This window comes from Esox lucius, chromosome 15, assembly GCF_011004845.1.
Source record: "Esox lucius isolate fEsoLuc1 chromosome 15, fEsoLuc1.pri, whole genome shotgun sequence".
NCBI lineage: Eukaryota > Metazoa > Chordata > Actinopteri > Esociformes > Esocidae > Esox > Esox lucius.
The window spans coordinates 28658751-28682832 of NC_047583.1; the positions used below are offsets into that span (position 1 = coordinate 28658751).

The 24082-nt window shown below is 41.6% G+C and overlaps 1 protein-coding gene across 4 annotated transcripts in view; it reads right to left on the bottom strand.

Moving 5' to 3' along the window:
* Nucleotides 1-9456: 9456 nt before the first annotated feature.
* Nucleotides 9457-24082, bottom strand: part of fermt2 (fermitin family member 2) — a 43842-nt gene continuing 29216 nt past the window's right edge. For 2 of the 4 annotated variants that reach the window (XM_010878742.5, XM_010878744.5), the window contains 9 exons: nucleotides 20951-21085; nucleotides 20645-20694; nucleotides 18377-18501; nucleotides 18139-18245; nucleotides 17668-17892; nucleotides 14854-14874; nucleotides 14079-14203; nucleotides 13702-13843; nucleotides 9457-12212 (listed from right to left, as the gene is read on the bottom strand). In XM_010878742.5, coding sequence (XP_010877044.1) covers nucleotides 12039-12212; nucleotides 13702-13843; nucleotides 14079-14203; nucleotides 14854-14874; nucleotides 17668-17892; nucleotides 18139-18245; nucleotides 18377-18501; nucleotides 20645-20694; nucleotides 20951-21085 — 1104 coding nt within the window. In that variant the 3' untranslated portion in view covers nucleotides 9457-12038. The remainder of the gene's footprint in view (nucleotides 12213-13701; nucleotides 13844-14078; nucleotides 14204-14853; nucleotides 14875-17667; nucleotides 17893-18138; nucleotides 18246-18376; nucleotides 18502-20644; nucleotides 20695-20950; nucleotides 21086-24082) is intronic. The other 2 variants (XM_010878745.5, XM_010878743.5) reach the window with 1 other exon arrangement.

Below are 24082 nucleotides of genomic sequence, written 5' to 3' on the forward strand. Positions count from 1 at the left end.
CCGGAAGCCAGTGAAGTGTCAGGAGATGTGGATTGACATGAGAACTCGGAGAGGCAGGTTTGCTATGGAGTTCACTAACTAGCTACACATTAGAAAATGCTTCGAATGTAGTTCCCTCAAGCTAAATCAAGGGCCAGTGGAGCAGCTTTTGTACATCAGACCGACATTTCATGCTGTAATCAAGTTTTGTTTTCCAGGTCCTAGGTCCCACATTTGTAAATAAACATCCACAGCTTTCCTCTCCTTTCAAGATTCTCCACCCCACAGCTGCAATGCTTTGAAAATGATGTCCCCTGCCCATACAGCTCATGTGCAGTTCTTGGTATCTGTCAGAGTTAATCTCAAGTTCAGCGGCTCTTCAGGTTTTCAGGCTTTAATCAGGACTTTTTGGTCCTGATTGAGACATGGATTACCCAATAAAACACGGCTGCTCCAGCTGTTTTCTCTTCACCTACATGTTTTATTTTCTGCAGGCTAAGAGTATCTGACCGTGGTTACTCTGGACCAGGTCTGCTCATTTCTCCAATTTGCTCGTTAACCTATGTCTTTTGGTTACACTTTGTTTTGATAAGCAAGTTCTTTCTAAGGTTAGGGTTAAGTTTAGAATTAAATTTAGGGTAAGGGTTAAGGTTAGGGTTATGGTTAGAATAAGGTGTTAATCATCCATTGAGTTCCATGCTGTCGCTACCACTTGTTCATTCAAGCTTAGCATTGTTGTCATCTGTTGTCCACCTTGTGGCTTTGGAGACTTCCTTAATAAGCTTGATACCTTGATGAAGTTCATATTCTGACAATGGCTTACCGCTCATATCACTGGGCAACTTCAACCGCCCACCAGCTGAATTGGACACCTCTAACCTTCCACCCCTTTCCTCTTTTGACCTCACAGTTGTACAGTCTCCTCCCACTCACAAGGTAGGCAATGAGCTTCACTTCATCTTTAGTAGATGTTGTTTGAACTCACTGCAACCACTATGCAGGTCTCTGATCACAAATTTGTCTCCTTTCGTTTTTACGATTATACGCTCACTGCTTCTCTTTTCTGCCTCCTTATTCTGCCTTCCACCCTACTCGCTTCCCAATCAATATCCTACGACTCTGTCTGTCCCCTTTTCCCCCGGTTGGCTTAGCCCTCCCCTCCTGCTCCATTGCTGGTGACTCACTGTGAGCTTACAGAACAGGGCAGATGACTGAAAACTAAACTTTCGAATGACCTATCATACTTCCAGTCCCTCCTCACTTATTTTTTTTAGCTAATTACTGCTAACCCCACTTTCTACCAATCCAAATGTCTAGCTCTAATCCCAGAATCTCATTGGTATATAGTCCTCTTTCCTTAATCCTCAATCTTCCCCGTCTGTGGATGACTTTGTCAAGCACCTTGAAAAGAAGGTTGATGACATCTTCATCTCATTCACTCAGCCTGTTGGGTGTACTGGTCCCTCACACCAAACTTGTTTGTGAGTTAATTTATTTTCACTGTCCTCCCCATATTAAATCCTGTATGTGATTATGACAGGTGCAACTAATTACACTGCTCAAAAAAATTAAGGGAACTGTCACATCCTGGCTATGCCCCTAGCCATCTCTGCACTGGGCTGAGGCCATAGTCAGGACAGGACAGAAGGTGGTACCTCTAGCCACCTCCGATCCTTTTGGTCTCCCCAATTGGAGGCAGGTGTAGATCGTTGCCTCCAATTGGGGACCCTGTTTATGTTTTCTGTGTGGACACACCCAGTGTGGTTCATTTTGGTTTTGTCTTTGCGGTGGATACCCCACATCGCTGGTTTTGTTTTGACTTGTCGTTGTGTGTTGCTGTTACATGTAAGTTCACGCAACTATTGCATGTATTCATTTTGCTGCTTAAGTCAGCCCTTTTCTTTCCTTGTGTTTTGTTTGTGCTCGGTGTTCGTTTGATTTAAAGGGTCAACAACGAGTACCTCTGCCTGCGCCTAGTTCCTTACTCCCGCAACCCATGACAAGAACACCTAAATCACACATCGGGTCTCGATGAACAAAATAAATTAAGGATCAAAATCTTTTCTGTACATTGTGTGATTAGTTGAGAACAAAATGACATAACAGTCAATGGAAACAAAAATCACAGACCGATTAAGGGCTGGATACAAACTCACACCGATAAAGTTAGAAATGTATGTTTGTTTCATCTATTGTGTATTTCATCACGGCAACTTGTAATGTGACTAAATAGTGTGTATGTCCCCCACGTGCCTGTATGCACGCGACAACATCTGGGCATGCTTCTAATGAGATGGCGAATGGTATCCTGGGGGATCTCCTCTCAAACCTGGATCAGGGCATCAGTGAGCTCCTGGACAGTCTGTGGCGCTATTTGGCGGCACCAGATGCACCGATACATAACGTCTCTGAGGAACTCACCCAGGAACTGCTTACTCACTCTGGCCCCATGAGGCTGGGCAATGTCCTGCACCAGGAGGAACCCAGGGCTCACTGCACCAGCGTAGGTTCTGTTGATGGGTCTGAGGATGTGATTCCGCTACCTAACAGCAGTCAGGGTACCGTTGGCTAGCCCATGGAGGTTTATGCGATCCTCCAAGCATATGCCTCCCCAGACCATAATTGACTCACCACCAAACTGGTCATGCTGGATGATGAGCGCCAGTGGTGCTCTCTGGCGAATGCCAATAGTGCTGCATGGCACTGGGCTGTGAGCAAGAGGACGTCGGACCCTCATGTTTCCAGAGGTTATATCTATTTAAAGGAGTAAACAATGACAGAAAACCCACACATATCTGACAAACTTTCAATAGATAAAACATATTTTATTCAGATTCATAAACTATATATGTTGTGTTTATACTGATATATACAGAGATATTATATCTGATTAAAAAAGGTACAACACAGAAGCAACAACAGCTCTCCACCTTTGGCTTGAAGTTAACATAGGAAATAAATATTGTTCATCTGAATCTTTCAGGCTAGTCAGGCTTCATTAGCAAACCCACCCACTATACCCCCATTTTGAAAATCCTCCCTCTGGACGGCGCTTCAGAATGCCCTTGGCCAAGTAGAACATATTTAAACATTTATTTATCCCTTGTGTGTTGGGACTACTAACAAATCTTAGTTTTGAACATTCTGAGCTGCTATTAATTTATTTATCAATGTAGTTTAGGGCAGTGGTTGGCTGTCAATGAATATATTTATGTTGTTCATGTTTTACTGAATGTTACGATTGTTTTGTGTGATGAATTGTTAGTTTTAACGTGAATTTTTATTTTAATGTCGTTCATGTTTTAACTGTTAACTGATTGTGTTGTCTGATGGACTGAACTCTTAATGTGTTAGAATGTATGGTATGTGTTTGTGACTTCAAAGTGTGGTAATGCCAAAGAAAAGTTTGTTCTATTCTATTCCCTCAGAGTTCACTTGGTCTAGAGAACCCTGAAAAACACTTTATTGTGAGAATATGATAAGTCATTTCTAAGTATGTGATAGAAAAGGTGACCTTCAACCTTTTCAAACCCCATCAGTGTGTAAATACTACAAGGAAAGGATAGAACAGAGTTAGAAAACACACAAAGTTTGAAAAAGTTACAATACATCTCCCAGTTACAAAATGTTACACACACATGTGTATATGTTAATGTAAGATACTGTGCAAGAGTGGCATGGAGTCTTTTACTCTATCCTTCTTAAAAAAAAACGTTGTTTTGGCGACAACCTTCTTTTTGGGTGACATTAACGCTGCTTGACAATAATGCCACTTTCAGCTGCCCCTAAAAGAACTGTCAAGGTTTAGTCCTATATTAACCAAAGACTGCCAAGCAGAGGTGAAGGTACTCCCAACACAAAACATATACTAATTACCAAAACATATTGCCCGCCCTTTTTTTAGGCCAAAAATATTGGCACCCTTGCACTTTATTCATATAATTTACAATTTCCTTATTGTAAATTATATATATTTTTGTGCCTACAGTACATGTTTTTCTTAGGTTTGCAGGTGACAAATTAAATCTGAATAATTTAGTCAGTCTTATCTCATTCCACAATGTTTTTGGCACCTAGAAATAATCAATTTCAAGCAGGTGATTCTTCTTCATTTGGGAATGGAACTCAGCTGTGATGAGTTGCAGGTGCCTGCAATATGAAAATCCCTCATTCAACCAGTCTGAATAGAGAAAATGACCGATTCTCCTGCTTTGTGTCACTGTGTGTAATGCAATGAGCCTGGAAAAAAATACATTATCTCCTACAGAATTGTGAGGGGGACAGACACAAAATTGTAGCCAAATCCAAACAATCTCCAGAAACTGCTTTGACAGAACATTGTAAGTAGCCATTATTACTTCAAAATTACCTAGATTCACTTCACTTTAAGGGGTTTTGCACCCCGAAAAGACAAATCATGAAACATCCATGAACTTGTTTGTTCTATTAGCGATGATGACAATATTTTCATGATTTAATGTCTATATGCTCCATCTGTGAAATCAAGAGATTGTGTGGTAATTAGCCATAGCTTGTGTTCACTGGAGATAAAAATGGAAGAATATAGTAATAAGATCAATAAATCCATGTTTAATTGGAAAAATATAAATCTTTAGTACAGATTTCACTCATTTGTTGAAAATTGTAAACATTGAATTTTTAAAGTATCTATGACAGTGACAGTTTTTTTTGTTGCTCTGTATTCGGTCGCTTTGGGTTAGATGCAATAAGGTTTAAGTGCAGACTGTCAGTTTTAATTTGAGGATATTGTCAACCATATCGGATAAACCACTTTGAAATTGCATTATGCACTCTGCACAGATTAGCACACTTTTTATTCAAATACTCAAGCTGAAGTATATTCAGCCATCCTTTCGAGGTCAGTGATTTGGTGGCTAGGGGAGTTAGATGTAGTAATGAAGGCCTCTATTTTAGTTAAGCCCAGCAATAGCCATCTTTAATTTCTCTGTAAGGGCAGCATGCAGCTTCTCAAGGACAGTGGAAAGATAGGCTTCTGTTAGGCTCTGTGTTTCTCCCTCACAGGCGTATCTCGTTTTGAGGGGTGGAAGCCTCAGACAAGGCTTTACCAGCCCTAGTTGCTTTATCACAAAATATATGAGTTGCAAATTTAGAGTAACTATTTGCTGCAGATAGGTGAAAAGAAGACTGGTTTTATCTACATTATTTTACCCTTTGGTCAGGAGATTGGACAACCTACTCATCTGCACAGTGCACTAACCAAGAACCAATCCATGATCACATTTGAATGGTCTGAGATGGATGAGATCCTTAGAAGAAGGCACTATCTATAGGCTATAGTGCAGTTGGTAACATGGGTTTTCCACTGCAGTCGTGTCATCCTTAGAAACGTTTCATCTTCAATATGTCGTCTCCAGTAAGCAGTTACCCACACATACCAGGCCCCTTTATTGTCTTGCTGTCAGAAAACTGTCAGCTGGCCAACTATTCTAGCTGATCAATAGCCAGACAGCCGCTGGGTATTATAAGGAGGAGGATTGAATTATATGGTTTTTATTGTGTTCAGAGTATCACAGACATTCTCATGACCATAATGCAGGGGGCTCATGTGGAGATAGCTGCCAGGGACTAGATCCTAATGTTCAAAGTCGCCCATTATAACGTCTTCTTGATACAGTATGCATCTGTGAATCTGATGAGGAACTTATGTCATCAGTAGATACATGGAAATGGATGATCTGACAAAGGAAGTGGACTTCTGACAGTTATCTGTCAAGGAAAATACACTCACCTAAAGGATTATTAGGAACACCATACTAATACTGTGTTTGACCCCCTTTCGCCTTCAGAACTGCCTTAATTCTACGGGGCATTGATTCAACAAGGTGCTAAAAGCATTCTTTAGAAATGTTGGCCCATATTGATATGATAGCATCTTGCAGTTGACAGAGATTTGTGGGATGCACATCCAGGGCACGAAGCTCCTGTTCCTCCACATCCCAAAGATGCTCTATTGGGTTGAGATCTGCTGACTGTGGGGGCCATTTCACTACAGTGAACTCATTGTCATGTTCAAGAAACCAATTTGAAATGATTCAAGCTTTGTGACATTGTGCATTATCCTGCTGTAAGTAGCCATCAGAGGATGGGTACATGGTGGTCATAAAGGGATGGACATGGTCAGAAACAATGCTCAGGTGGGCCGTGGCATTTAAACGATGCCCAATTGGCACTAAGGGGCCTAAAGTGTGCCAAGAAAACATCCCCCACACCATTACACCACCACCAGCATCCTGCACAGTGGTAACAAGGCATGATGGATCCATGTTCTCATTCTGTTTACGCCAAATTCCGACTCTACCATCTGAATGTCTCAACAGAAATCGAGACTCATCAGACCAGGCAACATTCTTCCAGTCTTCAACTGTCCAATTTTGGTGAGCTTGTGCAAATTGTAGCCTCTTCTCCTATTTGTAGTGGAGATGAGTGGTACCCAGTGGTATCTTCTGCTGTTGTAGCCCATCCACCTCAAGGTTGTGTGTGTTGTGGCTTCACAAATGCTTTGCTGCATACCTCGGTTGTAACGAGTGGTTATTTCAGTCAAAGTTGCTCTTCTATCAGCTTGAATCAGTCGGCCCATTCTCCTCTGACATCTAGCATCAACAAGGCATTTTCACCCACAGGACTGCCGCATACTGGATGTTTTTCCCTTTTCACACCATTCTTTGTAAACCCTAGAAATGGTTGTGTGTGAAAATCCCAGTAACTGAGCAGATTGCGAAATACTCAGACCGGCCCGTCTGGCACCAACAACCATGCCACGCTCAAAATTGCTTAAATCACCCTTCTTTCCCATTCTGACATTCAGTTTGGAGTTCAGGAGATTGTCTTGACCAGGACCACACCCCTAAATGCATTGAAGCAACTGCTATGTGATTGGTTATTTAGATAATTGCATTAATGAGAAATTGAACAGTAATCCTTTAGGTGAGTGTATAATAATATACTATTCTCACAGAAATTAAGGGAATACTTAAATCACACATCAGCTCTCATTGAACGAAATATATTAAAGATCAAAATCTTCACTGCACATTGTGTAATTCGTTGAGATCAAAATGACGTAACAACTGTCAGTGGAAACCAAAATCACCAACCGATTGAGGGCTGGATTCAAACTCACACTGAAAATCTAATTAAACAGTTGAAATCACAGGTTGTTCCAACTTGTGTGAATTTCATCACGACTCAACTCATAATGTGACTCAGTAGGGTGTGTGGCCCCCACGTGCTTGTATGCACTCCTGACAACGTCTGGGCATGCTACTGATTTTGAGCAGTGTATGTGCAATTGATCGTGTTGAACAGATGTTGTTTGTCAAAACGCAAAGTAAGATTTCTCTTTGAACTCAATATGGTTATTTTGACCATAGAAATGAACAGGGCAAAAATGACAACTATTCTACTACAGCTACCTTCTCCCAAACAGGTTACATCATTTATTTGCAGACATTTAGATTCCCGTCTTGGCTACCATACCCAGTGGATTAGTGTTAATACTGATGTTTTTACGTGATTTAGGCCTAATTCTCAAGGCAATCTTATTCAGTGGAATGCCTTCCCAACATCCCACAATCCCCTTGGGTCAGGCAAATTCCAGTGACCCTGACTCACTGTTGGTTCTCCAACATGTTTTCCCTGTTCTTACATAAGGTCAGCATGCCAATTGCAAGCTTCCTCAAAACTTTAGACACCTGTACATTTGAGTGGTCTTTTGTCATGTACATCAATGACCAGGACATTTAACCAGCTTTTTGATTTGCCACAACTGTCAGCAGGATCAATTATCTTGGCAAAAGAGAAATGCCTGACAGGGATATAAAAATGTTTTGTGAACATTTGTGAGAAATAAGATTTTTATGCATAGTGAACATTTCTGTAATATTTTATTTCAACTTTTGAAACATAGGACAAACATATTACATGTTATATTTATATTTTTGTTCAGCATATTAAACTCATTTGGTTTTTTCAGCCTAGAGTATCGTACTCCTGTTCTCATTATGGCTGACATCACCAATGTCCTGTGAAATCCCAGGAATTCCATGACAACTATTGTTCTAATTCTGATGTTTTCAAAAATGATGGTAAAAGATGCGAAATGGACTGGTTGTGTAAACTCAGCCTAGGTGGAGCGATAACAGCCTCTTCCCAATTTTCAAGGTTACACACAATGGGAATATTCTCTCTGGAGAAGATATATAGAAGGGAATGTCGGGTCAGGAGAGGGCAATACGTTTGCTTTGAATAGCACGTTATGGTAACTGCAGAAGGTCTTGTTTAGGCCCTAGATCCTGTCATTCTGACAGATCTTTGAAGATGTCCCTGTAGATCAGTAGAGCTGCACCATTAACACCACACACTAGCTCTGATCGCAGGACTGGAAGGTAGATACCTCTGGACAAGCAGATAGCTCCATTCACATATATAAATACTCAACGTAACTAACCCAAGAAGGCAACTAATAATACCATTATACTACATGCTCAGACGTTACGATAATGCCACGAACATGGCTGGACTATGCTTCACAATAACTTGGCTACACCACACCAATCTGGATTATATTTTTTCACAAAGTGGCTATAAATCACATATCACAGGCGTACCGTAGTGGCGTGGACAATATACTAGCTGCAGGCTTCATTGCTCACACACCTGAATACTTACTGAGATCTCAGTGGTTAAGTACTGCCCTCTGGTGTACACAGGCAAGAATCACACCATTTCTCAATATCAGTAGCATCAGTGGGTATTCTGGATGTGTTTCTATACTCAATGACATACAGTAGCATCAGTGGGTATTCTGGATTTGTTTCTATACTCAATGACATACAGTAGCATCAGTGGGTATTCTGGATGTGTTTCTATACTCAATGACATACAGTAGCATCAGTGGGTATTCTGGACGTGTTTCTATACTCAATGACATACAGTAGCATCAGTGGGTATTCTGGACGTGTTTCTACACTCAATGACATACAGTAGCATCAGTGGGTATTCTGGACGTGTTTCTATACTCAATGACATACAGTAGCATCAGTGGGTATGCTGGATGGTTTCTGTAGAATCCTCTCTATAAATGGTGATCACAGATTCAATAATATAGCCCTTCAGGCAAGACGTGGGCACATTTATTTTTGGGTTCCACCCATGTAAACCTAATTGTCTCATTTCATACAAGCACATTTCCATTCATTCTCCTCGCAGCCTGTCTTCGATTAGCTTTATAATGGTTCCAAAGAAACCAACGGAGGATGGAGCGGTTAGAAACAAATCTCCCTCTCTAATGGGCATGCCCAGCATAAGAGGCGTTTCTCATTGGCTGCAAATCAGCAGTTGAAATGAATCCTACCATCCATGTTTTGAGTAGTTCTGTTTCTATCAGCATAACCATGCACTAACATGTCCTAATATAATATTGTAACTCAAACATCCTTAAATAAAAATTATTTTTATTTTTTAAAATAAATGCAATTTTTTACAGTCTGACAACAGCAGGCCATGCACTGCTGCTCTGGACAATGGAGGCAAACAAAATACAACGTCACAGGAGGAAAAAACTAGGTTAAGCTTGCTGTCCTTTTACTTCAGTTAATTTATGCCTTTTTGTCTCAAACTCCAGGGTCTACTTCAAATAAAAGGGTCTCCTTTATGCCAACAAACATTATTCAAAGAAAAGCTACAATAGTGATAAAATCAGAATATATATATATATATATATATATATATATATATAAAATATTCAAAGGCACTGAACAGAGTAAGGGGTTAGTTGTCAAGGTATGTGTACTTGGTGGAGGTTTACAGACCAAAAGAGCAATGTCAGTGCCGAACAAAATAGAAAATAGCAATGTAGGTGAGCTTATAAGACAAGAAAAAGTAAATTGAAAAGCCCTTTCATCAAATGTTTGAGTAATAATAATAATGTAGTGTGAAAAATATCAATTAATTCCTACCAACCTGGAGTTTGAGACTAGTGTTCTCTTCATATATATATTTATATCTTCATCATAAAAACTCAATAAGACCATACAGTAACACTGCCAGCCACATATCTTTACACTACACAATGTTGTCAGATGGCTTTTCCCCCTCTTTCCTGGAAGCAAAAATACACTTCCAAAAAAAGAAAAAAACTAAGAAAAAAAAAAAGCAGCAACAAAAGAACAACTGTACAATTCTATAAAACCTGTGTTTTTTACATTAGTTACAAAAAACGAATACTTCATTTAATGTTACTTCATACGTAGGACAAAAGAAAAACAGAATTTGCATAATTCGTTCTTTGAACTCGGTGACCTATTGCTGGTGCAAAAAAAAAAAATAACGGTACATTTTAATAATACTATATGGTGCGAGATAAAGAATGGCAATAACATAACTGAGTAGGCTGCCCTCTGGAACATGGTTGCTATCAGTAGCATCCCTCCAGCTGTACTATACATGCACAATGCAATGACGAGAGTCACAAGGCAGAGCGGAGGCCTTTCCTACATGCTGTGGATACCTGGCAACCCAAGTGTGGCTATGTGACGATAATCCTTCCGGGCCACATGTTCCATGAAAACATTCAGATAGTCATTTTCAGTAACTGCCTCAGAAGTTGACAACATGATGCCGTTTAGAATTCATTCTCAAACAATGTATCCCCTACTAGATGTCCATGAACCACGCTGACACATTTCGCCCTAAAAAAGGTACGTATAGCAACTAGGCGTGGTTATTCAGCTGAATAACTACAGGACATTCATTCCGGTTGAGCTTGGTTTAACTACAGACCCTGTTGTGATGACATTCGACCTTGGGGAAGAGAGTCCATGTAGACATGAACCATAAGGCTTGTTTAAACTCTACAAGCAAACATGTCGGCCTGGTGTATTTTTTACACAGATTACAACAGAGCTTCTGAACACAGAGAAGAGGACATTTTCATCAGGAGTAAGTTCAGGAAAGAAAAAACAACATCAAGACAAAGAAAAAAGGCACACAAAAAATGAACTTCTACAGCTTATTCATAAAGGGATCATACTTATACTGGAGAAGTGCTACATGTGACTTCATATGTTACTAGTCCAATCGTAGTGAAAATCCTTCATTAAGCGGAGAGATTACTCTCCATGAGTTCTGGGTTCCTCTACCTTTCCTTAGCGAAGGAAGGAAATTACCTCATCCCACTTCCTGTCTCTGCTGACAAAGTAAAACTGTGTCACTGTTATGCACAAACTCTTTCTTTGATGACTTCTACTGCCTGTGGTTACACCTATCGGAGACAATAGGTGGATGTACAAAGGCAAGAGAGTGGCAACAATCCACACACATTGTACTGAGCATCGTATCATAGGAGTAGCATGTAAGACAGAACACAAAACTCAGAAGAGCACCACATCTCAGAAAAACTCAAACACAACAAATAAATAATGCTATTCTTCATTAGCACTGATACATGATTTTGTGATGCGGTTGGATTAGGATCACACCGTAGCTGACCGGCTGAAGGGGGTAAATGTAATCAGTTCCTTCTGGGAGTCGTAGCCGAGTGAGGAGGGAGAGAGATAATGAAAGAGCCGGTTGGGTGTAGGGGTTAACGTGTGACTCGTGGACATAGCCTTGGGATCAGCGCATGAGAAAGACCGATGTCCCTGGTGCATTAGAGTGGGAGTGAACAGGGGGCAAAGCGGGAAAAAAAAGCCAACCTCCTGTGAAATAATGTGAAGAGCCACAGGCAAGGTTTGGAGTTCAGAGTTCATCGGGGGTCGCAGTGCTGCGCAGAATATCAGTGTTCACAAATACCTTCGTCAGCATTAAGGCAAACAAAAACAAAAGGCCTGTCAGCTTCTTAACAACTACGGCGATAGCGGGCAACCTTGGCGTGGTGCTCTTTAGCACAGTTCCGAAAATAAAACCGCCGACAATCTATAACAAATAAAATATACCCACCAGATCTAAACACCACCCCTCCCCTCCCCTCCCCTCTTGACCTCCTCCACCCCCGACAAAGGGGGCTCAGGTAGTAAGACTCAGACCCATCCGCTGGTGAGCTTGTAGAACATCTCCTCGTCCAGAGATTCGTTCTGGTCCTTGGCGCGCGTGGACAGGAAGATGTAGCCTCCGATAAACTCGTGTACCACCTTACAGTCCACCTCGGCGCAGATGAAGGCCAGACTGGGCTCGTCTGCAAACTCCACCGTCACCTGGGGGGCGCAGAATCGTGTTTCACTGAGATTACACAAAGGAAGCCACGTTTACAGTCCATCGTTTTTGGGATCAGTGATTTCTGTGGAGTGAGGAGCTGATATTGGGTGTGGGTGTTTTTTCTGAACACTTTTGTGTTGGTTCCCAATTATTTTCATTATTCTCCAATCTTAAATACTTGTATGTTCTTTAGAGGTACAAATGCAACAGCACACTCTTGGATTGTAAATGTCTAATATCTGGACTATATTATTATCTCTCCCTTATCTCTCACTGAACACTTTATTTGGATACTTGAAATAATGCATGAGATTTCTTTGCCATTTCTCTGCTCTAAAAAACAATGGAGAAACAGAGAATTAAACTTACTTTCACTTCCTGAACCAGGACAATTGTGTTTACATTATAGGCAGGCTAAGTTTGTCATCCATTACATTGGCTATGGTTTTCAATAAATTGGGCAAAAAGATTCAAGGATTTAACTCTTCACATGAGTAAGACCATTTATCTTGCAACAAGCTATGTATTTCAAGAGCACAAGAAAGCACTACAAGATTTCGCCTCTGATTTAGCTGACGCAAATAGTTTTTAGGATTTTGAAAAGGTGAGTCCCCAAGTCATTTCCAACTTGTTTAAAATGAGAGGATTGGAAAAACAGAATTTGAGGGCCACAAATTTTAAATGGCCCTGTTTTCCAACAACACCACGTTTTGAGAGAATCAGTAAGAAGCAGCAGCTGATGAGAGCTCGCTAAAGAAGAAGCCCAAGAGATGATTACTGCATCACGATGCCTCAGTACCTGGGCACCAGAGGGCAGTCTTGTCAAGACTTTCTCTCTTGCTCAGAAACCAGTGATTCAAATGCCTATTAAATGCCTTTGATGTTATAATGTCAAAATACGCTGAGTACTCTGTACTAGTTTTTCTGAAAAACATATGTACCACCATTTTGCATGCATACTGAAACTACAGTGACAATTTTCTTTTCAATATTTCTTCATCTCTTGCGGTAGAGAGAAGAAATGTTTAAAACAACACTGACTGAAGTTCACACGCAATGTTATTAATAACTGGTCAAAACTATTTTCATTTTGTCTTTCTCTTGTCCCTGATATATGGTGAGTAATGTTTGGAACATTGATTCTCAATATAAATCAAAGTACTGAATCACAATACATAAATCATTTTGAACATCCTAAGAACCGCAATCACAGTCTTATTGGCACCCAAGCATTGGAATAATATCATACTGTAAGGTTCCTAGCAATTCCCAGCCCTACTTACTAGAGGGTGGTGATACATACTTTTTTTCTCAGAATATCTGCAAGAATTGAAGGTTCCAACAGTTTTTATAGCAATGTCACACACAGAATCTGCTTCTCCTTCGATGATGGATTAACCTCATGTTTTCAGCACTGGACCACCACCTTTATTGAATGTATTTCTGGTAAAAAGGCACATTTTCTGGTGTGAAAGCTGAAATCCATACCATCTTGATCTCCCAGTTGACATTCCACTGCTTCATGTTGGCAAATCTCCAGGTCTTAATTGCATCTCCGGTGCTGGCGTCCATCCGGATCAGACGGTTGTAGGTGATTCCGATCAGCTCCTCCCTCTTCCCACCCTGAAATCTGGAAGTGATGGATAATTGAACATAAACGTACCACCTTGGGAAGAGTAATGGTATGTTTATTGAATATTCACCATCCATTTTAGGAATCTGACAATAACAGAAATCTCTGTTAGCCGTGAAAAAAAAAAAAAAAAAGCTATTGCTGTTAGCCGCAAAATAAAGCAAAACACAGAGAAATTGGCATCTGGACAGTTCAAATGCGAAGAGGCTCTAGAGAAGAGAGGTGGACTCACTTGGCCAGGAAGTGAGTGATGCCGAACTCAGGCAGGGACTGCCACGCCTGGATGAAGCGCATCTTGGCCTCAATCAGACTCATCTGGGCCACGTTCTGGTGGGCCTCCAGGATCCGGGCCGAAATCTGATGAACACACATTGAGACTGTCAAAAGACAAAATCCCCAAAGAAACGCACCAGAACTCCGTGCTTAACTACAACAAAAATAAATGAACACCAGCTCCTGTCTGAAACGAAGCCATAGACACGCCCACACAAACATAGGTGTTCTGTGCCCGCCGCCCTATAACCACCCTACAAACCCCCAGATTACCTACACCTCCCCCATACTAGAATGCACACAAAGTTGGCCAATTAAAGATTTGACAAACATTTGAGACGTGACCGTTCCTGGAGGTTGGTCGAACTTTAATGGCCTGTGAAGTGCCTCCCCACTACGTCATGTGCTTTTTCACAGTCTGAAAGTCGTGGGCAGAATCGAATAGCCCCAAACCCTTTGTGTTTCAGTGCGACTAACAGACAGATGCTGATCTGGATCTTTAGAACACACCTGTTTATCCCACTAGTTGTTCAATGGCAATGAGGGGAAATATGGACTGAATGAAACACCAGTCAGCCATCACCCCAGACCGAATCGTTTCAGTGTGCCATCACCCCAGACTGAATAATTTCGGTGTTCCTGAGGCTATTGGTCACACACACTAGCTATTGACAACATGTTATAAAGCTAGCGCTCTGGTAAATCAACCTAAACACAAAGGCATCTCCACTTACCAGGTCCCTGATATAGCCTGGCTGGAGAGGGAAGTAGGCGGGGACGGAAGGAGAGCGCAAAAGGAGGGAAGAGAGGCAGTCCAAAAACAGAAAGAAAGAACAAGCAAGTGAGAACAAGACCAACAAGCAAAGAAAAACAGCTCCAAAAACAAAGTAGCATAATCCAAATCTGAACAGGTTAAAGGAACAGGCGAGGGTTCGGAGGTGTCTAGATCATGCGGCAGTCTGCGTAGGAAGAGAAAGCAGCGGCCAACACAGAACACGCACTCTGTCTGGTGTTGAAATATAGAGTAGGACACATTACTATACAAATTGACCTGACTGGTTGATGTTATACTGGACTTATTATTTCACGAAAGGCCTGAGTAGCCTCTTTAAACTGTTAGATACAAACAGTTAATGTAGTGTGTATAATTATCCATAAGGATGGTCTAGTTTATGGAAATCCCTTTATGTCCACCATATACTAAAACATACAAAGGTGAGCTGGTCACCTCCATGACAGCTCTATTATCACGCCACACCCTTTCAATAAAAATAAAACCACTACTTCAACAATGCGCCTGCAGAATCTGCCAAACCTACACTGATTGGTCATTTTATTGAGGTCGCAAACCATAGAATGGGCAAAAATGTGAGATCTAAGCAACTTGGTGTGACTGTGGTGTGATTGTTGGTGACGGACGTGGTGGTTCCAGCATCTCAGAAACAGCTGATCTCCACAAAAAATCCAGTGAGCAGCAGGTCTGTGGGCGGAAACATCTAGTTAATGAGAAAGAGAAATGTCAGACGGGTTCAAGCTGAAAGGACCCAAACACTCAAATGAAGACTCTTTACAGTGCTACATGTAAGACACAGAACAGGGAAAGCCAGTCTACACTGTCAACACCTTGAGAAGGGCCAAGTCAAACCAGGCGAGCGCCACTTCCAGAATGTCTTTTGTTTGTAGACCAAAGCATGGTTTGCGCAGCTCACCTTCCCAAAATTGCCTGTAGAAAATGCTCTTTAGTAGCCTAGTTCCCTAGCTGAATGAAGACCAATCTATATGGGGGGGATAAAAGATGACTAGTAGGCTAGCCTTTGCCACAAGTTTTGCGCATTCAAAATTACCTAGAATTTATCATGTTGTCTTCTAATGATCGTGTTTAGACTAAAAACTGCTTCACACCGTGTCGGCTGCTAAAACTTTGATGACGTTTTGTCAAATAATAAATCATGTAAAAAGACTACTCACGTAATTTAACATACCTGTCGCCCACAGAACACCCACCCCCCCCCGGATAAAACCATGATGACTGAGCATTAGGAGTCGACCCCCACATGAGTCAGTGACTGAAACTTCCCGCTCTACATTCCCAGACAATTCTCATTTCCTGAAGAACCCCTCTTTAACATACACCCACATGCAACACGTACACAACCAAACAGAAACACATCACAAACAGCCACAAACTACAAAAAACTCTCACAGCAAGCACACGTTGCTCTTCCCTAATGTATTTTAGCCGTAGGGACCTGTGGTCTCACAGCCCCATGCTGAAACAGAAACTATAGGTGGTCTGGAACCACAGCCAACAGATAAACAGGACTGAATAGATAAGGGTGACAATATGAATAATGATATCTTAGACAGAGATTCCCTTAAAGCCACTCATTGCAGACAGAAACCTTTCCTGTTCTAGCAGAGTAGAACAGGAGCAGTCCCTTTTTTAGGGACAAAACACCATTCCAGTCTGATCTAGCAGACGCAGTAATAACTGTTTTTAGGATGTCCACCCTGGATAGACATTTCCTGTTAGACAAGTTCTCCAGTCCTCCATTCTTACTAACATAGTGGTCTTTCCTACACTTTTTTCCCCTCAGACAACCCAGATACACTTCAGTCTGTAGCTATGGATACATTACAAACCCAGACTCATACAGAGTCATCTGTTAACCACACACACACACTTACATAAACCACCTATACCATTTAATCACAACCACATTGAGCGAGTAAGCGAGGGAAGGCCCCCTCCCACTCAGAACATCAGCCTGTTATGTCCGTGGTCTGGAACCATGTATATAGCAACATTTTCTTGCCAAGGTCCTCTCCGCCATTGAAAGAATGCGTAAATGTGATGTCTCGTCATTGGTTTTGGGGGTTTATTTCTGAGTTCACAGTGAGACAGACAACTCTTCATCATAGGAGGTCACTCGATGGTCTTCAGAATTACATTATTCAGAGTTTCCCCTTTCCTTCTTCACCCCAGCTCCGGCAAGACTTTAACGGGTAAATTAACTAAGTGGACATCTCTCCAGTCAAGAAGCTTAGCTCCTTCGTCATGTTTTGGAGGTTTACGAAAAGGAGATGAGAAAAAAGCTAGCGGAGAAAGGGGATATTCTTGCGGTTATGCTCCCTGTTAGAAAGCTCTGTGCATTTCCTGGTGTCCTGGGTTCCCCCTGAAGACGGGACAAGGGGCCAGGGAGGTCGCATTCCTTAGCAGGACAACCCAGCTGGAATGCATCAGAGGGGTAAACAAAAACCTCCCCCGGAACTCAGCACCCCCACACCCCCCCAAACTCTTCCTTCCACCTCTCACTCTCCGTCCTGCCTCTCTGGAGGACCCAAGGCTATCCTTCCAACCTTCAGCTGACTAACATCAGTGCATCAGAATATTATAAAGCCCGGGCTGCTTTCCGCCGCCATGACGTCCTCCCCGCCATGACGTCCTCCCCGCCATGACGTCCTCCCCGCCATGACGTCCTCCTTCATTTTGTCCGGGCCAATCTATAAACAGGGTCTCATCTCTGCACTTCCGCTAGTTAAGTTACCTGTTTATTCTTGTACTTTTTCAGGTAGCGGGGTGAAACCAGGCACTCCGAGTTGATGTCGTTGGTGACTGCAGGCTCAGCGATGAACGGGGGGTCGGGGTTCATGTGCTGCATCTTTAGGAAGGACAGAATGTTCTGGACCTCGAGGTTGTAGGAGCTATCTGCCATGGTCTTCCCCTTAGAGGCCAGGCGGCAAGCAGCCATCCAGTGGGCGTACTGCTTCTCCTGGGGGAGGAAGAGAAAGGTGGAATGGTGGGGGTTACTTGACAGTGAAATCACAGCCTATGCTTTTCATTAGCATTCACATGATTAGAACAGTGCTTTCTACATCTATTGGCTGAAATCTGATAACTGTTAATCTGCATCAAAGCTTATTTGAAATAGTCACAACATGCATAAATGTATTGCATTCATGACACTGGGAGAGATTGTCCTCCAAACCACTAGAGGGAGCTGCAGAGCCACACTCACGGCATCACACCGCAGCCAGATCTCATTCATGCCGTCGGCCACCGGGATTAGCAACTTGATGTTAAATTTCTGACCGGAGATGTTGACGTCTGGTGTCACCTCGCAACCTACAAAGACGCAGAATAGTTCACAGTGGAAAGGGATGAGAGGGGTCAAAACCCATCTATTACACCACAGGGATCTCTCTCACACACACCATAAAAGGCACTGTTGCATTCTTTAGTGTGTCTCTTAATACCTCTTAAGTTCATTTGGAGGGATGGTGTCCCATGAGCCTCCTCTTTGCTCTTGTAACAGGAAATGGTGATGTCCTTGAACGTGCACCAGTACTGCTTATACCCTTTCAGAGTCAGTTTTTTCGGCCTGGAAAACAGCAGGGAGGGATAAACAAAGAAAATATATGAAACAATTGGGTTGTCAGTGCTTGAATCACAAAACTCAAAACCAAAGCTAAGCCAACCCCAGATGAGCAAACATCAAGAAAAAACATGCACCTTTTTTTATTTGAAGGGCCAAGTCTCAAAATAGACTCTGTGCATTGCTACATCTGGAATTGTGAACATAGATGAAATAATATTTATAACTACAGGGCTCAACGTTAACATTTTTGCCACTGGCCCAGTGGGTTTGAAACTTACTGCCCCCCAAAAATGTTTTACTGTCCCTCCTCCCAAAAGTTGTAAATCATCAACATTACAACATATAACCAAATACTTTTGTAACTTAAGATGTTTAATCCATTATGAAATGCATTCTGGATATATAAAACATGAAAAAATATTTGTATATTTCTTTCACCACATTTCTAAGTATAAAAATTAATTAAAAGGTAAGTCAACAAAACATTTGACTTTAAACAAAACACTACCTCATTCATCCCTGGGGAACAAGGTGAATGGCTGGTCTGTCTTAGTTACTAGGTATGTGGTTGTTATATGTCGTACAATCACCCAATGGGCTTCTGCAGTTAAATTCCTGACCAGTACGATCAAGGGACCTGAAGATGGATTGTCAGCCACCCGCTTGGCTGTCATGCAGACCAGGTGCAGTTTGCTATTGGCATGGGTGGTCATGGACTGTTTGCGAAAGTTGTCAGTGTCTTTGTAAAAAGACCCACATTTGTCCGCTCTAGCCAGGAACTTATGACAGACGACAGTGCATCTGAGTTCCATCGAAGTCAAAACTCATAAATTATTTTTTGCACTGAGGTAAACATTTTCATAGTTAACCTTCGCTGCCTTCTTTTAAATGTTTTATTGAAAAACAATACCAGACAGCCACGCGTCACATCACTGCTCAACTCTTGACTGGCCAACAGCGGCGCAAAGAGCTGCAAAGTAGTTATTTCTGTGTGCGCCAGTTTATGAAACAACTGGAGGATGTCGAGTTTATAATGTGATATTTTTTTCAATCTCAATTGTTTTGCAATGGCCCAATCAGGACAGTGACTTGCTAGTTTTATTACTCCCAATTGACTTTTTACTGGCCCGGGGCCATCGTTATTGTCGAGCCCTGAACTATATCGAGTGTTGACAGTATCAGCCTTGTCAGTTACTGAAAGTGCATGGTTACTCACTGCTTTGATAAAATTAATCATATGGTCAAGAGATTTTTCTGGGTCATTAGTAGAAGAAGAACGGAGGAATTATCCATGCAACAGCCATTATTCTTAACCACCAGTTGGTTATTTTTTCATGGTGCTTGTGTCATCAAATGCAAAGAAACCCCAAAGTATGGGTTGGACAATGATCATGTTTTTACTTAGAAACTAAACCTAGTTTTCTAGTCAAGACTTTCATAATATGAAACTATTTACCATGTGGTGTTGACACATGACACTGTGGTGTAGCAGCAGCATGACTGGATACACAAGGTTACACACTGTCCAATACAGACCTGTTTATTCAGGACAATAACTGGCCAGGTACGCTAGGCAGTGTATTCAAAATTGCGCACACATTTTGCACCGTAGATGGAGAGCTTGGGCCTATGGAGAAAAAGTTTCATAACTAGGGTCTATGTTTTTCCTGATCAGACAAACTAAGTCAAGCTATTGCCTGGTTGCAGACAATATCTTTAACCGTTGATCCTGGCCATTCATGTGAGATGGAAAAAAACTTGTCCCCAGCCTTCAGTATCCTTGACATGCTCTGAATCTACTGTGGTAATCAGTGTTTTTAAGTCACATCCTGAGCCTCAGCAATCAGCTTGCCCAAGGAATAAGCCAGTCTACAAACTCAATCCACACAGCCTGGTTGGATAATAAACAGACAACAGCTCCCCAATTTCAGACCAAACCTTGTTTCCTGCTCCTCTACTATTAAATGTAACATCCCAGGGACAATAAAATCTTCATGGGCACATGGCAAATCATTAGAAGACATCAAGGGAGGAAAAAGTGAACCAACAAAGGCAGCCTGAACTAGGAGGAACACCAATCCTTAATATATCCGATTTAAGGATGATTGAAGACAATGCCCACTGCTAGAGCAGTTGGTTAACTTACTTGAAGACTTTGACGTAGTCTGCCAGCTCAGGAATGGACGTGATATCTCCCTGAGAGAAAGAGTAACTGACATGTTTAGTGTTGCTGAACGGTTATAATGGAATAAGGACAAGGACAGGTTTATGAATCAGTGTTAACAATGACCTCAAGTTTGACTTTCTATCTCGGAAATGTAATCGCTAAATAAATAAATAGTTACTGTGAGTAATCAAGCTTCTACTTCCTCAGATAAGCTGTATAAACGTTGGTTTCTTGGAGCAGGCACAGTTAACAATAGGGTCAATATAGGGCAGTGAGATGTAGTACCAGTGTGTTGGAGGTTTTCCCTCCCTCCAGGGTGATCTCCAGGTCTGACAGGGCAGCATCGACCTCGTCTACCTCGTTCTCACTGTTGTTCATGTGGTTGTCAGACGACATGATGGACAGCTTGTTGATGTGGTACTGTGAGAGAGAAGGACGACAGTTTAGCTTACAGGTTTGTTAACCTGTAATCCGCAGGGATCATCAACATCATTGTTATCTTCTAATACCATCATTTTGGGATTAGTTGTGTTTTACTTGCATTGTACAACCCATTCGTCAGAGTTATTCTCTGGCCCCCGACCATATGCTTACATAATCTAGTTACCTATCCCTGCTATAGCGCCCTTGGCCCAAGTGCTCTCCCTGTACGGTCTGTCATGTGGCTCACATCAGGCTACTGCTACATGCCACAACACGTGAATGTCATGTGTCAACACCACATGACCAACTGGGTACTATTGAGTTGAATACTATTAAAGTAAAAAGTATTTTTAAAAAGATACTTTAAATTGGGAACGTTTGTACACTGGTAGCAGATGGAGTGGTAAAAACTTTGGGGTTTCTTTGGGTTTGGTGAAGCAAGCGCCATGTCAAAATAAATAACTGTTGGTTAACATGAATTCAATTATTTGTCCCAGAGGAAAAAAAACAACGGTACCACATTTTGCAGTAATTAACAGCTCTACACACCTTACAAAGATGACTGAAACAAAGTCTTCATTGACAATAATAAATGCATGCATTGTGAAAAAATATAATTAAAAACATTTCTGAACAGGCATGCGTGTGAGTGGCTGTGTGTGGATGAGTATGATTTATTAGCAGTGGAGGGTCTAAATAATAGAATCTTGTCAGATTTTAAGTGACCAAGTCATTTAGCAGCACATGTGAAAGACTGGATATTTCATTCAGCAGTTTTCCTGCAATAATTGCACAATGGTACAACCATCTAGTACAATTGTCTAATCTAAAAAAGAATATTGATTGACCAATAATAAGTGAAATACATTTTCTTGTAATGTTTAAAGAAAATTAGCTATATGCTCTTTTCTGACACTCACAGAATGATCAAATATCAAAGATGACTCAAGAAGAGCCATACTGTCATTATTGTTATTACATCAGGAGCAATCAATTTAACATCAATTAACAAAACCTGACTGTTTACACATTCTAACATTGAGCTCCTGAAGTTTCCTTAATGGTCATGATTTTTCATAACACAAGATTAGGGTATTAGACTTTAATGGTTTGCTTAGGCCAATAATTTCAAGCTGATAATATTATCTAACTGATCTGGATATTTACACTGATTTGCCAGCCAATGATGATGACTGGTCAAGACATTTAACCTTTTTGGTAAACACACTGAAAATATTCGTTTGATAGTTAGCCTATGAATGCTATAGGCAGTCTATTTAACTGTTTTACATTAATTCAGCATTACACTGTGGAGAACCACTTAAAACAGTCTTGCAACCTTGGCCCGTCCACAATACTTTTGTTAGTTTGTGTTTGTTAGCACTATTAGCTAACAGAATAAAAAGTCTCTAGAATGAATGCTAATTACAGTTTGTTAGCATTCAGTTAGACACCCAATGGGCTTTTCAGGTATTTATTTTGTGTTTGTCAGTAATTCTGTAAATACCAGGAAGATGACGGTTGGGATGACATTTTGGATGACAAATATGGATTCACCTCTACTGAGAACTGTAAAAGTAAAATGGTGGCAAGGACTGATTTACACTTTAGAACCGTTTTAATTTGGCAGTGCATTGCACATTTTTGATCTGAAAACTTTTAATGACAGACATTAAAGAGCTATGTCGAACTCGTCAGAACTGCCAAGTAAATTAACTACTGGCCATATTAATTTGATGGGTAGATTAGAAGTTATGCTAACCAGCTATCTCAATCTTAATTATGATGGCCTGATCACATGTCCAGGGGCCTCAAACTCAAGGGGGGCCTTTGTTGAGTCACTCACTAACACACACAAGACATGGCATAAACTGGAGGATATTTGCTTAAAAAAAAAACAATTACACCTGGCCAATGGGTCAGCATTTTGTAAAATGTAATCTAAAAACTGTTTTCTCTCTGAAAACAAGAGGCGAGTGAACAGTTTGGGGAAGCAATGTAGGGGCTTGTTATAAGCCAGAAACTGACCATGTCTATCTAGACCTTTGACATCTAGGACAGCTTAGTTACCAGACCTTCTCAAATAGTAGTTGATGTGTAGATCAACAGTGTCAGTCTCACCATGGCCTGCTTTGGTGGCACTAAGCCCATGACTCACCAACACTAAATACAACTTGTTGACAAACTGTATTTATTCTGTCAACCCAGCCTATCCTAATAGTAACCCTTAATAAATGAATGAACAGCTGCCTAGAGGAAAAGAGAGTGAGAGAGAGACAATGTCAGAGTGAGAGACAGGGGGAGGGAAAGGAAGGCTTATTTAAAGACAGCGTGTCCTGGACCATTACCCTCTGACCAGGACTCTAAATACAGGCCTGTTTGCTGTGCTGGAAATGGCTAACCGCTATACTTTCCCTACACTGACACATCCAGGTGATCGCTAACTTCCATGCACATTTCTCACTGTACCAAATCTGCCAGTTCTCTTCCTGACCTCATCAGTAAAACTGTAGTCATGACCCTCAAAGCCTCCTTTAACAAGATAGATAGTGGCGCTAACAGGCAGCCAGCAACAGGCTAGCTGCTAAGCCAAACACAACGCAGACTAGCATCTTTAGCATTTCCTGAGGGCGGAGGGGATACGATAAACTAAACCGACCACCAGTGGGGTATTAATATACACCAGTGTCAGTTGAAGAGCGTGACATGGTAACACCTTTCAGTGTAAGTGGGGATATGGGGGAATGTGGACGAGTGGGTGGTCCGACCGATGAGGAGAGCGGTAAGGTGAGTCCAGTAGCCGTGGTTACTCTATAATTACCCGTGTTGGGTGAGGACACGGTGGCGTCCCGGGTCATGTCTCAGGCTTTACGAAGGTCGGAAATAGCAGGGCCACCCCGGGCACAGGGGGCAACCCAAGGGGATACAGGGGGCTCAGATCACAAAATCCCCCAAATCCCCACTATTCCTCAAAACAGTACACAACTTCTAGAA